At 38.5% G+C, this 21,077-nt stretch overlaps 1 protein-coding gene across 3 annotated transcripts in view; it reads right to left on the reverse strand.

Annotated features, from left to right (window-relative positions):
* Positions 1 to 12,323: 12,323 nt before the first annotated feature.
* The window catches only part of lingo1a (leucine rich repeat and Ig domain containing 1a), a 116,591-nt gene continuing 107,837 nt past the window's right edge, over positions 12,324 to 21,077 (reverse strand). For all 3 annotated transcript variants that reach the window (XM_065297739.2, XM_065297740.2, XM_065297741.2), the window contains one exon: positions 12,324 to 16,911. In XM_065297739.2, the coding sequence (XP_065153811.1) occupies positions 15,052 to 16,899 (1,848 nt within the window). In that variant the 5' untranslated portion in view covers positions 16,900 to 16,911 and the 3' untranslated portion in view covers positions 12,324 to 15,051. The remainder of the gene's footprint in view (positions 16,912 to 21,077) is intronic.

Below are 21,077 nucleotides of genomic sequence, written 5' to 3' on the forward strand. Positions count from 1 at the left end.
CTACGGTGGCCCTGAAGTGCAAACCACAACAACAAATTACTAAACAACAACAACAAATTAAAAAACACCACAACAAATAAAAAACACTACAACAAATTAAAAAACAACAACAAAATAAAAAAACACTACAAGAAATTAAAAAACAACAACAAATAAAAAAAAACACTACAGCAAATTAAAAAACACAACTACAAATTAAAAAACACTACAACAAAATAAAAAACCATAACAAAACAAAAAACACAACAGCAAGTTAAAAAAACACTACAACAAATAAAAAACACTACAACAAAATAAAAAACCATTACCAAATTAAAAACACAACAGCAAGTTAAAAAAACACTACAACAAATTAAAAAACACTACAACAAAATAAAAAACAACTACAAAATAAAAAACACTACAACAAATTAAAAAACATCAACTACAAATTAAAAAACACAACAACAAATTAAAAACACAACTACAAATAAAAAACACAACTACATTAACCTCTTAGAGTGAGCTGCCTATTGGAGCTGACGTATTGTGTGGTCGCCATCTTGGATGGGTCTCCTTGCATTCATTTCTAATGAGGAATAATCATAACTGTAGTTGTGTTTTTTATTTGTTGTTGTGTTTTTTATTTGTAGTTGTGTTTTTAATTTGTTGCAGTGTTTTTTAATTTGTAGTTGTGTTTTTTAACTTGCTGTTGTGTTTTTTAATTTGCTGTAATGTTTTTTAACTTGCTGTTGTGTTTTTTATTTTGTATTTGTTTTTTATTTTGTTGTAGTGTTTTTTAATTTGCTGTAGTGTTTTTTTAATTTGTTGTTGTTTATTAATTTGTTGTAGTGTTTTTTTGATTTGCTGTGGTGTTTTTTAATTTGTTGTTGTTGTTTAGTAATTTGTTGTTGTGGTTTGCACTTCAGGGCCACCATACAAATCCCATCAGTCCACGCTGCTTCAGAGCGTCATTAATCTACGTCATTGTTATTGATTTGATCTGGCGCCCTCTAGCGCCGCGGATTATACAAATTGCATCTTGAACAGTCCCTTTATATGTTGCGCAAAGGGAAAAACAGTTCCAGGTGACCGACGTTCCTTACAGCGCAGGTGTCCGGTCAGAAAACCTGCAACATCAAAGGGAAGCCTTCAGAGACCAAACGCTAGAGACCGTGACATCAAAGTCCCTGGCATTAAAAACGCCTCTTTGACTGAAAATCGACCAACAAAAGGAATTATTTACACCTCTGACCCACATAATGTTTGGTGTTTTGGTTCATTTTGGCGAGTTTGGCAGGCGCAGGTGCTTTGGCTTCTCATCTCCCACCTAACCGACTGTGCTTCTCTCTCAGCATCCGCATTTGTCTGTTCGCCAAACTGCTTTCAAAGGCGTCTCAGATCTGTGGATTTCGCCGTAGGCGAGCAGCGCTGTCTAATTCTGTATTGGCTAATGTAATGTGATAAACATTTGTTGAACACGCTTTTAACACATCATCAGCAGTTACAGTGCCATTGAACAGTCACATTGCATAGTATGAAATGAATAAAATCAGTCATCCGCCAGGAAATAATGCTGGGAAAAAAGAGACTACATATGTGACTGTACAGCATGATGTATGTCTGTAAAAGTTACGATATTAAGTAAAAATAAAGGTTTCTTTAACGGTAAGGGTTAAATATATTATAATGAAATCAGCTTTCCTGTTCCTATACTGCTTTATTTGAAAAAGTAATGTAAATAAACTTTGAAATCGGCCAGTTACATAATACAGTCATTAAAACGGCTGACGTGATGTTAGCTTTTCAGTCCTTTGGAGGGTTTCTGTCTCTCTCTGTGTATTAATCTCAGATTACTTTGCACAATGAAACCTCTTTAGAGCTCAGTGGCAGAATGGAAACGGATCAAGAAAGTGCGGTTAAAATTCCTTTCATGTCTGAAAGCAATCCAGCAGACGTATCAAGTCCACAGAAATATTCCTATTAAAAAGTGTACCTCAATTCACCGGAGTTATTATTATACTCGTCTGAAACGTATCTGAGAGCATTTAAAGAAATGAATGATGACATTTATAGCGACTTCCGCGTTAAAAACACCCACCTCAAAAATCTCTCAAACTGATGCAAATCCTTAGTACAGTGATGGTACCTTGATTATCAGATAATTAACCATGGGACTATTATGTCAACCATAATATTAAAATGAATGGCATGGCTCCATGTCTAATATACTGTGGCACCTGATAGAGGTCTTGCGATTTGGTCTCTTTAAAGCAGCCAGTTTATCTTCCAGTTTAAATTAACATCATATTAACATAATTAACACGCGTGTAACCTCTGACCAGAGGCTGTGTGCTTATTTAAGGTCTTTAAATATTGTTCACACGTCTCGTCTAGTATGTTTGACATTTTAAAGTGCTGAGTATGTAGCGTACAGCAGAGGTAGAGCTATAAATGCTCAGTAATTATGTAACACGCTAGCCCTAAGGTACAGAAATGTTAAGAGATAATTCACATATTAAAATAACCTTGACATACTCACGGCTACATCTGAATTAAAGTCCCTGTAAAGTCGGATATTAAATGTCCATTCAGACAAAATTAAATGACGAAAAAATGCCAGGTGGATAAGTTATCAAAATCTTGGAAAAATAAGTAGGATTCTCTGCTCTCAAGCGCTGGGGGCGTGTCCGATGTTGAAGCTGAAACCACGCCCACTTGCAGGAAAGCTGTCATCTATCTCCATTTCGAATACAACTACATCCTAGATGCGTGTGTAGCAGGCACTTATTTTGACAAAACACTTGATGCACATGGTTCACATGACGCAACAAACACATATTTGAAAACACAAGCAACACACGTGACACTCTGAACACTTATTTTGAATTAGCACCCCAGTCATGAGCCGCCACTACAGTCTATGGTATGGGGCGGGCCTATCTGGATACTGCACAGACCACACAGCTGGGTTTTAAATTACCTAATACCCAGTGTTGTTTTCGTCAACGATGACGATAACGAAATGATTTCGTTGACGCACCTAAATGATTTCGTTGATGACTAGCTAAAAATGTCTCTCAGGTGACGAAAACGTGATGAGACGCTTTCGAGATTTCTTTGACGAGACGAGACGGATTTGAAAATGATTATAAGTCTGACGTTTATAATGCATGTGATTTCTGCCTATTTTGCGTGAAATCTGTCTGTTTTTAGCTTCCTATCCTTGTTTTGGGTCAACACAGTCTCACTCACGCCCACCACCCGGCTGCCGCCATGCCGCGCACGCACACCAGATTTCACACAACAACACACCTGCGGCTGGGGCGAGTTCGAAGGACCATGGCGGTGACGCCAATAAACGGATACGACGAGATGATTTATGGACATTCTTTCAGTATAATCCATCAGAAAGAAAATCGGAATGCATATTGGGAGACGACGGTAAATGTGGCCACAAACTAGATGGGAAGAGTACCACCAACCTCAAGCGGCACCTGAAGGCTCATCACGCTAATATTTTTTTAAAGGTAACTAACAAGTCACGCTGTTAACATATCATATACAGTACATTCAATTTTACTCGACATTTGGCTTGTGACACATTTCATGGTAAGCTTAAGGTTTTACATGTATCTACTTGTCAAACCTAAGCCCATTTCCAATACTTTTTGTGGTGTATTTAAATAACAAGGCAAGGCACGTGTTTCTCAAATTTATAAGCGAGGTCTTAGTGTTACACACAAACTCAACATGAGGGTATATCAGGCTCAACTTTTTTGTTATGACATGCGCAGAAGGCACACCGACTAAAACAACGGCAAGCCCTGAGGGACAACCTTAATGCACATTTTAATAGTATTAAATACACCACACTTTTTAACCTAAATACATTTCTTAAAAAATACTTTTTTTTTAACTAAAATTGACTTAAACTTGACTAAAACCTTTTTTGTGTTTTCATCGACTAAACTTGACTAAAACTATTACATTTATAAGTGACTAAATCTTTATAATGTGACTAAAACTAAAAAGCATTTTCATTTAAAATACTAAAACTAAAAGGACTGCCAAAAACAACACTGTACCCAATTCACCAACAACAACCCAGCATTAGTTTTTTTTTTAGCATTTTTTAGATCTTGAACAGCTGTTTAAAAATAAAATAGTTCACCCAAATATGAACATTTACTCTCCCTTATGCTATCCCAGATGTATATGACTTTCTATCTTTACTAAAAAAAATAACAATAATTAATTTTATATTAAAATGCCAACATGCCAAGACAAACTAAATATTTTGAGCTCATTGATCAATTGGTTGTGTATTATTGTGTATCTGCAGTTGTGCTATAATGGCAGTAGGTTTTAAAATCATGCCTGGCTGTTGTCTGTGTTATTGTTAAAATATGCAGATGCGCAGATTACTTGAAATGTTACAATAGGTTGCATTAAACTGGAATATATTTGCGTTATCTAATTAAAACTAAATAAAAACTAAAATAATAAAACCATTCTCATCTGCACCTAATAAAAAAGGTGCAGATGAGAATTGTTAGTAAGATGTGTAACTGACATTAAAAGTGTGAGAGTGTTTCTTATTTAGGTGATGCACACAGGATCCTGTCAAGAGTGCGCTGTTACATCCTGTTTTTATTATGCATGTGCAACACAAAATGCTAAGATTTTTAAGTGCTCACTTGCAATGGTTTTGAAGGCAGCCGAGAGCCCTTTAAATGGATAATTACATCCTAATCTTCAACTCCATTATGGATCAGGAAAACTATAAAAGATGTCTGTCATAGTAAATCACAAACAGAAACAACATGAAAAGAGATTTTAAGATCTTTCTGCTTGTGTCAGTCAGTCTCTAGTGAACGGCAGTGAAAACAGTTATTTTCTATTCATTAGATAAATTAGACTGCATGCCTCATTCGTGGAGGTTCCGGGTGATTATGTATCTCTAAAGAAAACCATAATTTTCTCATCATTTACATCCCATCCGCTGTTTAAACGTGATTACAGCATTATCTATAGGGCTGTGAGGAGATTCATTCATTTTTACTCTCAAATCTCAAAGATACTGGAAAGGATTTAGTATCTCGAGTTGGTGAAGTTTGAAATGTGCTAATGGTTACAAATTTGGGCAAAGTCATCTACCAGGTCACCTCCACTGTCAGAGAAAAAGGTAAAATAAGCTGTCACTGAGGTTGATCGGATGCAAATTTTCATCGTATCAACTCTTTCCCCGAAAACGTTTCTGAATCTGATCTCTATCAATAGTCCTTCACAAAAAGAAAACTTTTTTGTTTGAAAGCAGAGGGTCTGTTCTTTCATTTAATATATTGTATGTTTATATATTTAAAGGGACAATAAGTAGGATTTACCCCCATCCAGATCCAATAGTTTTAAACTTCAACAGAGGACCCTCCTTAGTGTGGCCAGACTCTCTGTACAAATGAAATGAATGTACGAGAGTCTGGTTGGACCAGGCTACCAATATGCACCCTTTAGGTACAAAGGTGTACTTTTTGAATAGTTACCACCACAGCGACAGCTTTTGTACCTTTTCTTCTCCTAGTGCAGTTTGGACAAAATGTTTCTTATTTCTTATTAAACACACAAGCTGTTTAAGCAATATCGCTCGAGTAGGAGTGTGATATAGCTCGGCCTACGGCCTCGTGCCTCTGGCCTAATCACAGCCGTGATGATATAGAGCTATATCACCCCTACTGAAAAATCCAGCTAAATCCAGCATAAGCTGGTAGCTGGTTTTAGCTGGTTTAAGGTGGTTTACGCTGGTCCTCCCAGCCTGACAAAGCTGGTCATGCTGGTGGGCCAGCTGGTATTCCAGCATGACCAGCTAAGTCCAGCTAGACCAGCTTAAAATGCGACCAAAACACACCTAGACCAGCTTGCTACACCAGCAAAACCAGCTTCCTACACCAGCAAAACCAGCTAAAACCAAGCTGGGGACCAGCTAAAACCAGCTCACCAGCTTATGCTGGTCTTAGCTGGATTTTTCAGTAGGGACATGACTCCGAGAGCGATATTGCTTTTATACAACAGTTCGACGGCACACGTTTGAAAAAAGAAAACTAGAAAACAACAACGGAGTTATTTTAAAAGCCTCTTTGTTTGGGAACTACTTTCTTCCGCCACGGATTTGAGGGCGGCCAGAATGACAGGTAACACTTTCGGCTGCTTTGAATCTCATAATAACTCAATGGACGGAGTAGCCGTTTCTTTATATTACCGTTTCTTGGTCACAAAGTGTAGTTTTAAGATTAGTTCAGTCGAGGATATATTTGTACTGTATTATATTCAAATCTGCAGTCGATTAGTAAAGATAGCGCCTGTTTGAACGTTTGCTTAGTAAGATTCGGTACGAGAACCAGAGCATGAGCGGACGATCAGTGTTCACTCGCCCCGCTGACCACCGCCCTCTCTGGGCTACATCTCTAACAGGGATTCCCTGGCTTTGATTTTGGCCCGGTCTGTGTTTGATGGTCAAAAATGAGATCAAATCAGCAGTATTTGGTGTCATGATCAAACGATTACTTGGTTTCTTATTCATATTTAGTGACTTTTGTGTTCTTATTGTTTTGGCGCGAGGTAAAAGTTAATAAAACTATACTTATATAGTGTTACTATTGCTTTCCCATTTATTCTTAACGCGATACGAGCACTCGATTATTATTAGACTTTGTTCTTGTCAGTACTATATAAAACTGTTTTTTATAAGTGTCAGAGAGATGTTTTTGCATGCTGCTTATAAATATATCAGTGGCGATATCTCATAACATGTTTCAATAGTCATGTCACGATAAAATAAATGATCAATGTCCACATTTAAAAGCTGCGGTGCTTACCTGCAGTTCCACTGTGTTTTCGCGTTCTGAGAAGAGATATCGCTCCAGAAAAAATGATTGTTTACATTCCTCTTTCCAAGTGTTAATCGTCCACACGATGTGACAAGACATACTCCAATTAAGTTTAACGTAACATCCAAGAGCGCTGATCTTTGACGGAATAATCGTTTCCGATTATATTCACAGACGGATTTACGAGCTAGTGAAATGAGACACACGGAGAGTGTTTAAAAACAGCGCGTCTGTCCGTGTGTGCGTGCAGTTTTTCCATTCAGAGATGAGCCTGTTTAAAGGACCTCCATTCACTAGGTGGCGGAATGATACGAAAGGTGAAGCGGTTACTGTGCCGTTATCAGTAGAATTTCGCATAGCTCTTAGCCAATCAGATTCGAGAAACAGAAAGAAATGTTGTATAATAAAATATACACCTTGAATGCACTGTATGTTTTATTGGATAAAATGCCTGCCAAATGCATACATTCTTGCATTATGTACATTATTGTTGAGTAATATGAGAATATCTTTGATTTTCTTGTTAATATCGATTACAACAAAGTCCATTTAGGGAAGTCGCGCCAGCATGTTTACAATCCCTCCAGGCAATTATTTCAGTCATTCAAGGCTATTCACTTAAATGAGGAAAATCTTGTGAAATGAAACAACATATTTCTGACCAACCTGACATTAAGAGACCAAAACTTTTGTTTATTCACCTAACAAATCCCCTAAACAAACACGCCGCTACCCCAATAGAATCTGGACCTTCTTTTGATAGACCCGCCCCACACATACGCAACACAGGCAACAATGTTTTTGGTACTCAGTCCGACTCCCGTTTCGAAAGTGATTTTCAAAAATCAAGCACCTCGCCTTTAAGCTCAAACTTAAGCTAAAAAGGCCTATGTGAGTTTCTGAACAAGTGTACCTGTACAGGTTTTGGTTCCAGAAAGCATTACATTATGCATTTGACAGACAGTTTCATCCAAAGTGACTTACAGCGCATTCAAATTATACCTGTATTATTAGTATGCCAGTATTAATTTCCTAGGATTGAACCCACAACCTTGAGCTGAAGGTACACCTGAAGTTGATGTTTAAAACATTTACAATCAAAGTGAATTACAACTGTGGCTGTCAAACTGTAAAAACCACAACAACAACAAAAAAATCACAATAAAACCGTTGACAAGTACGACTTGTGCCATGCATTATATCAGATGTCTCTTAAAACCACACGATAGCTACTGTGTGTGAGACACAGACTGAACTTCAAGCCCTAGTTTGTCAAAGTGTCACAACCTCAAATCTCATTCATGCCCATTTAAACCCGGTGGTCATGAACGATCATTAGACACATGAGATATAATACCACCAGACTGTGAATAATGACTTACATTCTGTTCCCCTCAAAGCTATCGCATACCTTTAGAAGATTAACAATATGGCACAGGAGTCACATGAACTACTTATGCATACGAGATGATTTTGGATCCTAACAGCCCAATTTCACTTTCATTGTACAGAAGAGTAAACATTTGATTAAAATTTTCCTCTTTTGCTCCACAGAAGCAAAAAGCTTACTAATGGGTTTCAAATGACATGGGATGCACATCCAACAATTTTCTACCAGTTAAATGTTAGGGGTACAAAACAGTAAACTGTACCTTAAAAGGTACACAGTAGATACAGTAATGTACCCCAAAAGGCAACATTATATTATGTTTAGTGGACCTGTAAAGGTACAAAATGGAACTGTATGGTACCTTTTTTTTTGACAGTGTACCTGGATGACCTACCTCTGGACAGATTTTGAAATGTGAATTTGACGGCAACTTTACTATCCCGTGAGCCCCCGGGAGAGGAGTCACCCAGAGAAATATTCAGGTGTGAAAACATAAGGAAAACAGCTGTTGCTTTTGTTAAATAATGTTAAATTCAAGTTAACGTCTCACTTAAAGGAGAACACCACCGTTTTTTTAATATTTTACTATGTTCGTACCTCAACTTAGATAAATTAATACATACCTATCTTTATTCAATGTGTACACTTAATCTTTGTACAGCATGTTGTGAATGTGTTAGCATTTAGCCTAGCCCCATTTATTCCTTAGGATCCAAACAGGGATGAATTTAGGAAGTCACCAAACACTTTCATGTTTTCCATATTTAAAGACTGTTACATTAGTAGTTACACAAGTAAGTATGGTGGCACAAAATAAAACTTGGCGATATTTTAAACGAGTAAGAAATGCGAAGTATGTTGTATGGCGGAAGGGCACTTAGTGCCTAAATTATGACATTTAAAAACAAATGGTCAGACACAATTATAATGGCCTCATGACAGCCAATGTCAAAACCAACCACATGCCAGTTTATTGTAATGTTAACCCAAAATGCTAGGTAGTTTCTTAATTTTGATAATTTATCTGCTATGCCATGTTTATGACAGGTTTATGGCAAATTATGTTGTCTTGGTAATGTCAAGTTGTCGTGACAAGTCATAATGTATTGGTTTATGTCAAGTTGTCATAACAAAGACATCTCAAAGGCTGTTTCTCAATATGCGTTCTTCAGCGATCTTGCGTCCTCGTGTTCTCGATCTACGTTATCATTAACCGTCGAAGTTCAATTCCAATTCTCAAGAACGCAAGTACAGAGGACGCATGAAAATACCCGGATGTGTTCTTGATGCATCGAGTGCGCTGAAATCGCTTTACGCCCCAGGCGCAAAAAACGCACGTACCCCTATCAAATCTATAAATCGCAAATGAACTTAAACTTGTGCGCAGCGGAGCAGTTTCAGAACTCCGCCTTTAAACGATGCCTAATTAATGTCATAGACATATAAAAGAGCACGTGTCATTGTTTAAACCCAATTGCGAGCAGTAATAACATCTTATATTTCCAAAAACCTGCAGCAATCAGACAAGCAAAAGTGCGTACATCTGCTCAGACCCTGACGTGGCGCTAAGCACTTTTCCACATCAAAGACATTTAATAAATATGGATTTGCCGTGGATTTTTGCGTACGCACACTTTACGATCAAATCTGTGCGTACACACGCTTTATAAATGCGACCTCAGAAGTCCTTGTGGCAAAACAATGGTGTGTATGTTTTATTGGCATAGAACAACTAATCTTAATTGAGTTTCTTATTTTAGATTATGTTATTATTTCCTGACAAGGTATCTGAAATATTTTCGTGTTTGCCCTTACATAATGACATAATAAAAAAATAAAAATATGTATATAATAATGCAGATAATGGTATGTTTGTCATTTTATGAATGTTGCGATGTTGAATCTCCGAAAATCAGATGACCAACAGAAAGATCACACACATTTTATTTCTCACAAGTGCATCATTAATTCTCACAAGTGTTCTCGCGAACTGGGGAATTTGTTCTTCCAAGGTTCGTTCTTCCAAGACCGATCTCCACGAGAACGCAAGTCCGTTCTTTACGTTCTTGGAATTGAGAAACAGCCAAACAATGTCATATTCACATTAAAAATGCCATAATTGAGTGAATGACATTTAATGACAGTTGTCATAAATATGCATACAATCTCCTTCAAATTCATGATACTTGTCATACGCACAACCGGCACAACGTCATAGAATGTCTCTGAACAGGTTCACGCCCACTTTTGGGGGAAACAAACTAGACCTTCCATTGACTTCCATACAATATAGCGGAACAAAGCAACTTTCGTACACAGCTGACAGGCGTAAATAACTAAAGAAATCACTCAGATTAAACATGTTGAGTAATTATGAGTTAGTGTATCTTTCGTGCTCTATGGTAGGCAGGGTGGACAGATAATTTTGCTCAAAATGTTTAATCTGAGTGATTTCATAAGTTATTTACGCCTGCCGGCTGTGTACGAATGTTGCATTGTTCCACTATTTTGCATGGAAGTCTATGAGAAGTCTGGTTTGTTTTCCCCCAAAAAGGGGCGGTGACGAAAATTTACAGTCAAGTTCCCGGATGTGCCGGTAGTCCGTATATCATGATTATGAAGGTGTCATGTCACTTATAAACACACCAGAAAGTAAAATGTTACCAAAGAGTCATATGACCCGATTTTGAGTTTTTCTTTGTTTTTAGAGGGTTAAATGATGTATGTGCACATAAAAGATCTGTAAAGTTGCAAAATTAAAGTTTCAAATCTAAAGAGATCTTCTTTTTAAAAGTGAAGCCTCATCCATGCTTACCTAAAACGGCTCGTTCAAACACGCCCATGCAGTTGGACATAGAAAATTTGCATAACACCGCCCGAATGAATATGCAAAGATAGATGGTGCAACTTTCAATCGTGCTATAGTAGTGTTGTTTCTGCCATGTCGAGTACAGTAGATGCTGTGTTTCGTGGCAATAGGCAAACTACTTTGTTTGGCCTTTCCAATAGAGCAAACATTTAGAAACCAGGGGTTAGGTTTTATTTACAACACTGTTTCAGAACAGTACAGCTCAAATGTTCGATTGTGTGCTTCACATTTTACAGAGGACTACTTTAAACCTCGGAGGCTGGATGTACACAAAGGCTTTGTCTAAAAAGTGGAGCAATTCCAACTTTGCAACTACACTCTGGTTCTTCTGACTGACATCCTGAAAGTAGCCGATGTTTTCATATTTAATGAATTTCCTACTGACGATTTAAACACAAGTTTTGAGCAGTGCAGAGTAGCGCTTGTTTGTTTGTTTTTTCTACAATCACAAATGCATGGTTTATGTTTTAGCATCCTTACCTTACAAATCTGTTACGTTCTGCTCACATCGCACTGGTAAAGTTGATCAATCAGCCCAGCCATCAGTGTTTTCTGGGTCAGATTCAGGCTCGTATTGATAAGGTAGTAAAGACGATATTATCTCCTGGCTTTCACTATTGCTTTGGGAGCTCATCTTTCAAACATGGTAAGGAGCAGCACATTTCTGTTTACGTATTTGAGGTATTCGGCCAATCACAACGCACTGGAAAGCTGGCCAATATGTTCACACCACCCTTTCTCAGATCATTGAGCTTTGTACAAATTAACCCGTTACAGTGGTTCATGTAGGTTGTCTACAAACCGAAAGGTTGGTGGTCCAATCCCCAGTTCCACCTGATCAAGTGTCGAGGTGTCCTTGAGCAAGGTGCCTAACCCCACCTGCTCCCGATGAGCTGGATGGCGCCTTGCATGGCTGACACCACCATCGGTGTGTGAATGTGTGAGTGAATGTGAGGCAATATGTAAAGTGCTTTGGATGGCCATTGGTCTATGAAAGCGCTATATAAATGCAGTCAATTTACCAAGGGCAGTGCATAGAGGAGCTACAATAATGTACAATATGTGGCAAATAATGCGTTTTTTGAACCATAAACCACGCACCAAATACACAAATCAATGTGCTTTATGGCCACAAAATATGGGCCGTTTAACTTTCACACAGCAAAATAAACCCAACACGTTTTTTGGTAAAAAAATTTCCATAGATTGTTTAATACAACATACCATATTTTTAACAATTCAACATCAATAAAATTTTGTTAATTAAAAAAGGAAAATAAATGAAAATGCATATTACCTTTATTGCACAGAACAATTTAAACATTTTTCATACTAGATTTTTTCACCTTTTAAGATATTTTTTTTCTCAGTATAAAAGAATATTATGGACCACATTAATGCACATTATCATCCTGGGCTGAATGTTGGAAAGGGCAAAGGTCAGATAAAGATTTATAATAGGATGGAAACAGCAGGTCGAGCACAGAGGCAGAGGATCAGAGAGATTCAGGAGTGAGCGTGTGTGTCAGAATAACTCGAAAGTGGATCGCTAAGGGTTAACCCATCTGTACAGTTCTCAGTCTAAAGCAGTAAAAACCGCTTAGTACGGTGAAACCCATCAAACCAGTGCAAAATGAAATCACCTGCCATTCATAGGGCCGGATTAACCGCACACAAAATGCACAGCTGGACACCGCAGGGTGAATTCACTGAACAGATGCGGCGTTTTGCATACGGCATTTTAGCGTGTGGCTCATTCGTAAACTTGTTTGACTAGCCTCTACTTGGTATCGTTGCCCATGCATATTTATTAAAGTACATTCTTATCAGTGCAAACATCAGTTTTTATGTTAAATCTATATTAATAGATTTTAATTTAGAGAATGTATTTAGCCTGGAGCAACTAACATTGCGTTATTGACACTCTTTGCAAGCAGTGTGACCAACTTTAATCACATGACTAAATCAAAAAAGCATTTAAAGCAACACTATGTAGTTTTTTTACCTTTAAATAATGTCTCTAAAATTATTTCAGTGATAGAACAACTTTTACCTGGACAAATTGTACTGTTGCTGCAACCTGAGCAGCCTCCTAGCTGCTACAAGCACACTCTGAAAGTGGCGGTGGATGGTAGAGCACACAGCCCCGCCCCTCCCCCTGCCTGCAGAAGAGTGTCTGATACCAGGCACTGTTGCGCTTTTCAACCACATGGGGGAGCTGTAAGTCATTTTTACATGGAAACTACATAGTGTTGCTTTAATTTACATTTAAAAAAAAATTATGTCAGCCACATACACACTGCAGGTGAATACAGTTGCCACTCCTCTTCAAACTGCTTGATTTTATTCGTTAATTTATAGTGACAACCACATTTATAGTAAAAACATACTTAACAATGAACTAGTGTACACACACAAGACATGAATTCATTTTTAAATGCAGTTGTAACTCCCGAAACCTCACAGTGTGTGCGCGACCATTCAGAAACCGGAAATGATAGATCAATGCTATGCAAAGCACGCAAGATAGCATGTGCACATGAAAAACGCTAATTTGTTCTTAGTGAATTCCCCCTGTGTGTGCTAGATATCATCATCATCATCATCATAAATAAGCACCATTTGCCTCCTTAGGTTTTGGAGAACTTTGAAGTAATGTGACAATGAGACTGAGACCGTTTCTTTGGGCACCAACATAAAGACATCTAAGACACATTTACTGTAAGACCCAGCTGACAGATCTGAGACCATGAGACAGGTCTGAGATCCATAAGAAAGATGTGAGGCCAGGAGACAGGTGTAAGATCTAAAACAGCGAGACAGGTGTGAGATCCAGCATTGGCCGCTGCTGGGGGTCACCAAGGGCTGTCAAACACATTAACACCCTCATCTTTCTGTGAAATGATGGAGTTTGTCAGAAATTCACACTCTCAAGCTCCGCTACACATCTTCAATGTTCCTCTTGGGGTTTCAGATCTGAAGCTTTAACTGAAGAATTGATGTGTTATATAAGAACTTGGCAATGGGTTGCCGGTATATGGGTTCAAACCTGACCAGGCACAACATAAATGCTTGCTGTAGGCTGTGAGGTTCGATAAAAATCAAAGCAAGACGCAAAAACCAAATCACAATTACCACCGCATTCACTTGCCTTGTCGTTAATTCAACAATTAACAACCTGTACCTGTTCATCCAGTTGTCACAACAGAGAACAGATGCTTTCATGATCCTCTAATACATTTTTCTTGACTTGAGCCAAGAAATGCAAGTGAAACATGGAGTGAAAGAGTACAACGAAACAAGAACTGGAACTATATGACTGGAATCATCAAACAAATCTATTACTTTCTGCAATCTGTTTTTTGACACAACCGAAGATAGATCTGGACAAATTGTTAGTTTTGTTAATGTGCATTTCACCCCTGATTTCTCTACTCTGTTACTCTGTCATAAAACTAATAATTTTAGTATAAAACAAGAAAGAAATGAGTCAAACGAATAACAAACAAACAAACAATGAGGATGCAGGCAACCGGAGAACGGAGAGAAGGATGCTCTGCCTTTGCAATCTGGAGGTTGACACAAAAACATTTCGGAGGTTCCTTTATTATATTTATGCCCATAAAAATCCACAGGAACTTCAGTGTTTTAAAACATATCCCCTCTCGGAGATATTGGTCCCCGGAGGCTAAATTTAAGCGGCCATCAAAGAGGAGTGCGCAGGAGAAGAATTTCCCTCATCTCTGGTGTTCAATATTGAACAAAAGCGCAGACCCCTGCGTCTCACATCCGTCTTTAGAGTTAAGAGAGAGAAAAACACGACTTCTCTTTGGGGAGCTCTTCAGAGCCAGAGGTTGTTCAGGCGGGGAATCTCATTTCTGTCTTTATGAGTTTGTTGTTAAAAGGGTCTTTTGAGTTCCCTGGCTTGGTTATATCATTTTCATGTTAAATTTTCGAGGGGCATCCGCGCCGCTGCTGCTCATCCCAGCGTCCGACTTGCGTGGGACGTACTCGATCTCAATGTTGTGTTTGCTGTTACCTTTACCTCTGCTCCACAGAAAAAGCAGAACCAGGCAGAACAGAACTACACCCAGGAAGGAGATGAAACCCATTGTGGTGGCAATGATTAGCGTCTTTATATCAAATGGGAAGGGGACGGTTGCTTTCGTTCCATTGGCTCCGTTATCAACGGGCTGGTTGGAGATAAACGCCAAGGTTTTGTTGGGTTGACTGGGCCAGTCTGGGGAGTAACTGTGGACGTGCAGGTGGGCCAAAGCTGTGTCATTTCCACCTGCATTACTGGCAATGCATACGTATGTACCGTTGTCCTGAATCTGAGCGTAACGCACTTCCAGAGTTCCGTCTGGGAAAACAGTGAGCCGTCCTATCGTTTTGGTGGTGATGAACTGTTTCTGTGGGGACATCCAAAGGATGACGGGTGTCGGGTCTCCATCTGCTTGGCACACGAAGTGAATGGTGGTGCCTTCGTCAACAAACTTATGTTGCGGCTTGCGGTCTCGGATTCTTGATTTACGACAAGTGAAATAATTGGGCTGAAGGACATCTGGGAAGTCTTTAAACTCTTTACCCTGAACAAACTCGGGGGAGGAGCAAGTGGGCTGTTGGCGGTTAAAGTTGAGCCTCCAACGGCGCCGGAAAACCCAGAGCAGGCGGCAGTCGCAAGCCAGTGGGTTATCGTACAACGCGAGGGTCTCCAGGTTGCCCACTGAATGGAATACTGATTCCTCTAGGGTGGTCAGGGCGTTGCTGGAGACATTGAGTATTTTTAAGTAGTTCAATCCTCTGAAGGAATAGGGCTCTATCATCATCAGCCGGCCACCCACAAGGTGAAACTCCTGCAGCCTGAGTAGGTCATGAAGCCGGTTCCCTTCAATTATCTGGATGGGATTGTATGACATGTTGAGGAACCGAAGGTAAACCAGATGCCGCAAAGCCAAGTAGGGAATCGTAGTCAGGTTCGCATTAGTAATCGTTAGGGATGTTAGGTTCAATCCATACAAACAGTTGGTGGTCATGGTATCCAAGTAGGGCCAGTTGGCAATCTCCAACACTTTGAGGCGGTAGAGCCGTTTAAAACTGTAGTCTCTGATACTGTTGATGTTGAGGTTACGTAAACGCAGCGTGACCAAGCTGTGAAGGTGCGTGAAGGCCTCGGTCGGGACAGAGGTCAGGTTGCACTTTTCTAGCGTAAGCTGCTCCAAGCTGCTGAGGCCATGAAACGCCCGGTGGGATATGAAGACCAAGTCATTATCCCCCACCTCAAGAGAACGCAGGTTATACAGGTCTTGAAACATGTAGTCCAGCAGAATTACGATCTTATTTTCACTGATATCCAGCTTTGTTAGGTTACTGAGCCCTGTAAACACCCCCAGCTGAATAAGCTTAAGCTTATTGCTGCGAAGTCCCAGAGTCCGCAGGCCGTAGAGATTGTTAAAAGCACCGGGCTCAATGGCCGAGATGGTGTTTTCATTGAGCTCTAATTCTTCCAGGTGCGGGAAGGTGGAGAACTCATCCGGGTTGATGGTTTTGATACGATTCTTGCTGAGGTCCAGGAGTCTTGTTTCCAGTGGGATCCCCTCCGGAACGGACATCAGCTTCTTGCGGTGGCACATGACAGCGCGCTCCTGAACATTGCACTCGCAGCGTGACGGGCACCCTGTGGCGGAGCCAGACAGCACCGTGCCCAGCATCAAGATCAGAATGGGCTGCCAGCATGCCACCAGGAAGCTGTGCCCACTCACTTCCCCAGCTACCATCCTACCGGTTACCTGCATAGAGAGAGAGAGAAAGAAAGAGAAACAGAGCGTTTACTTCTAAAATACGTTCAAAGCAACCAAATCAATAAGCTATTATAACGCACAGTATTGACTAAACATTTAAATGCATAATTTTCTTTGGTGAGTAAAATGTGCTTCTAAAATGAGAGTGAAATGTGTTTTTATTGAATATTTTTCATTCAGCATATGGGTAAAAGAGTTTTACAAAGACATTTTCTACACAGCAGAGACAATATTCCATTTCCAAAGCGTGCATCATTGCATTAAAGGCTCATAAAACTAAAGCACTATCCGATGGATGATTGAATTATTTGTAACTGTGAGAAGATGCCAATGGCGCGCACTTGCGTAACTGTGCGAAATGGCACTTTTGCATTCCATCTCCTTTGCTTTGAACCAAAACAAGTTTAACTTCAAAGGATTTTAACACACAGTAGTGCTCGTGCACGTGGAGCATAGGGACTTGGACTCCATTGCAAGGGTTACATCATCATCATAAGTTATTCATAAATCTTCTTAAACCTCAGATGCACCCAAACAGCTAAGCGGATAGTTAGAAGTCTCTTTCTGTGTCCCAACCCTTCCGCTCTTCAATCCTGCGAGAGTTCACACGTTCATGTGTGCAAAAGATGGCACTGATTCATACGTGTGACAATTTTAGAGAAATACAGCAAGTTGTGTAAAACAGCACCTTTTGCATCACATTTGAGAGACTGAAAGTGAAGGGATCTTCACAATCATTCGATGTCTGTCAGTATCGTTTAATCTAAAGAAATACAAATAAGAACATGCTGACCACATAGATCTGTAAACAGATGGTCCTGATTCAGCGATAAATTGTGCTCTCACATAAACCCGTAGTCTCAAAGGTTTGATAAGGTTCAGTCCCCCCGTACATGAACCTCAGGGACGGACACAAACAGGAGGAATATCACCAAACTAACACCTTAGCAGAATAAAACTTGCATTTCGTCATCATTTTCAGGTGAAATGAAAGAACAACAGCCCAGCCTCACGAAATTTCGTTATATAGTCACATATTTTTTTGATTCTTTTTTCATGCTATTATCACGAAATTTCGTGTTTTTTCGTGATCGTATAATGAATTCCTGTTTTCGTGTGATTATCACGTATTGGTTACTCAACTGTTTTGTCCTATTTTCTTACCATTGTCGCTTCGGTTTAGGGTTAGATTTACATAAAATGACATCCCTAACCAAACCCAACTCTAACCCTAACGCCAGGCGACATATAAAAAAATAAATCAGAAAAAATAGTATAAACCAATATATAAAGTGACATTCTAATGCAAGCACCAAATCTAACCCTAAACCGAAGCAACAATGGTTTAAAAATAGGAAAAAGCAGTTGAGTAACTAATACGTGATAATCACACGAAAACAGGAATTTGTTATACGATCACGAAAAAACACGAAATTTCGTGATAATAGCACGAAAAAAGAATCAAAAAAATACGTGACTATATCACGAAACTTTGTGAGACTGGGTAGGAAAAAACCCCATTCGCTTAGTAAGTATAAATTAACATTTATTGAGAGATTTATTGTTATGCATTCCATTGAAAATTTCTTTTTAAAACTTAAAAATTTAAAAAATAATTACCTATATTTAATTTAATTGTACTATTTTTAAGTACTTCATCTAATACTTTTTTGTCAATATTTATTGTGAACTAGGGCTGTCAAAAGATTAATCGCGATTAATCGCATCCAAAAATAAAAGTCTGTATTTACATAAAATATATGTGTGTTTACTGTGTGTAAATATTATGTATATATAAATACACACACACACACACACACACACACACATTCATGTATATATTTAAGAAATATATATACATTTAATACATTTATATAATTTATAAATATAAATATTTTATATATAAATATAACCAATTTTTCTAGCATGATTGGGTGTGTTTTTAAATATAAATAATAAAATACACAGTACCCACACATATGTTATGTAAACACAAACTTTTAATTTGGATGCAGCCCTATTGTGAACATTTCTTTACAGTATTTGTTGCAATGCATTCTGGGATTGTCTTCTTTACAATGGATGCGTTCCTGCATAGCTGAGTGGTAGATTATTGTGTTAACAGTGCAAAAGGTCTTAACCTAGTGAACACATACTGATAAAAAATGTATATCTTGTAATGCACTGTAAGTCGCTTTGGATAAAAGCATAAATGTAATGCCACCTTACAACTTGGCTAAAAAGATGGTAACCTAAAATCTAATGCCACAGTATAATGTAGACAGCTCAATGCAGATACAGAGTTTCCATTTCCAAAAGATCTCCCATTTATACTTAATTTAGCTTGTCGTCACGCTATTCAGTGCCGACCAGATGTGATTCTGAGTTTGGTTTCATTACCACCTACACAGCAGAGAAATCTTTTATTGAGAGCATCAATGCGCGTTCATTTCCTGTTGTCGTAACACAACCCCGTCGCACGATCATAAAAAAGACATACAACTCGCATTAAGCATCCTGATGCCGCCGATGATTACTTCTGCCCTCCAAGACTCCGGTAAACATCGTGCCTCCTGATGTTGATCTCGACGCACCCCGCAAACAAAAGTCTTTTAAGCTCAGAGACCTTGGAGAACCTTTGTAATCCTTAAAATGCCTCTTCGGAGACTCGCATCTTTTTGCAGGCAAGACCATTGAAAAGAGTCAGTGGTGCGCAGAATGCCACCCACATAAACACTCATACATTTTCTACATGAGTCTGTATGTGTGTGTGTTATGAAACTGTAAAGATCTTGTTAGCAAAACTTTTCTTTTTAATTTGCATCAATCAATGCTATAGCACAAACAAACGGTTAAAATTTTCAGAAATCTGTGGAAGACGAACATCACAAACATTTCAGATAAGACGGAAAGATTTATAAAGTCCCTCCTTCAGAAATACGTATTGAGTTCTGATTGTGTAGTTTGTTTAGTTTGTTGTGATTCGATAGCAGCTTAGCTTGTTGTTATTCTGACGTATTCCTGTGGGTGGAGTTTAGTCAAAAAACTGTTCTAGTGATGTCATTAAAGCAGGAAGTAGAGGACTGTGGTCCAAACCGGCCGTTCGCTGTAGGCTTTTAAAGGGGAATTCTGTTAAAGAAAATTTATCGCCTGGCAGGGAACTTTGACCTTTATCATTTTACAGGTATTATTTATGCTCTTACAGCAACATTACACACTAACTAAAGTTTGAAAAATGGGATCAGGGAGAACGTGACCTTTAAAATGAAGTCTCAAAATGCGTCTTTATTTTTCCGCGCTGCTAAGGATAGAATGAATGGAGCCTTCAAATCCTAGGCTATCCCAAGATTCATTGCGTGCCAGTAATGGCTGAATATAATGGCAGGATATTTTAAAATAAACAATTAAAGCCTATTTTAAGTGTGTATTTAGCAGAAAAAAGTTTCTTGTCACTGTTTTAGTATTATAATTTATGTTTTGAATTAATAATAATCTGTCTATGTTGCGAATATTTCTAAGGTTGATTCATTTGCTTTACTGTTGGATAGTTTAATCTACATCGTGTAATTTGTTTTTTAAAATCAAATTTATATTTTTATTCTATATTTATTCTAATAAGTCCTAATTATTATTATTATTATTATTCTAATAACGTATCCAGAAAAAAGAAATTCATACAGGTTTAGAACAACATAAGGATGAGTAGATGATGTGTATGAAAGTGAACTATCCCTTTAATAATTAACAATTAACAATAATTTTACAGTTCTTCTCTTTAGAAGTTCTGCAGCATGTGTTATTTTACGGATTCTCCCCAGATTATTATGATCACACACCTTTAATAAAGTGACCAATAAAATAATAAGTAAAAAAGATATGATTGTCTCTGCATTTTACCCATCCACTGCAAGTCATGAACACACACAAACCACACACAGACATACTGGGCAACTATCAATGGAACCAGTGGCGGCCGGTGACTTATTTTTCGAAGACACACGATGCGAAGCTCGTCACAACATATATGAAGCCCGTCATGTGTATGGTTTGTCATTTCAAAATAAAACAATAAGCCCCAAGAAGCAGTGGGTTACCAGTGCATTTTATAACAGCTAAGGGGTGTTGTTACCCCCCTTAGCTGTTATAAAATGCAC

This window comes from Paramisgurnus dabryanus, chromosome 23, assembly GCF_030506205.2.
Source record: "Paramisgurnus dabryanus chromosome 23, PD_genome_1.1, whole genome shotgun sequence".
In the NCBI taxonomy this organism is placed as follows: domain Eukaryota; kingdom Metazoa; phylum Chordata; class Actinopteri; order Cypriniformes; family Cobitidae; genus Paramisgurnus; species Paramisgurnus dabryanus.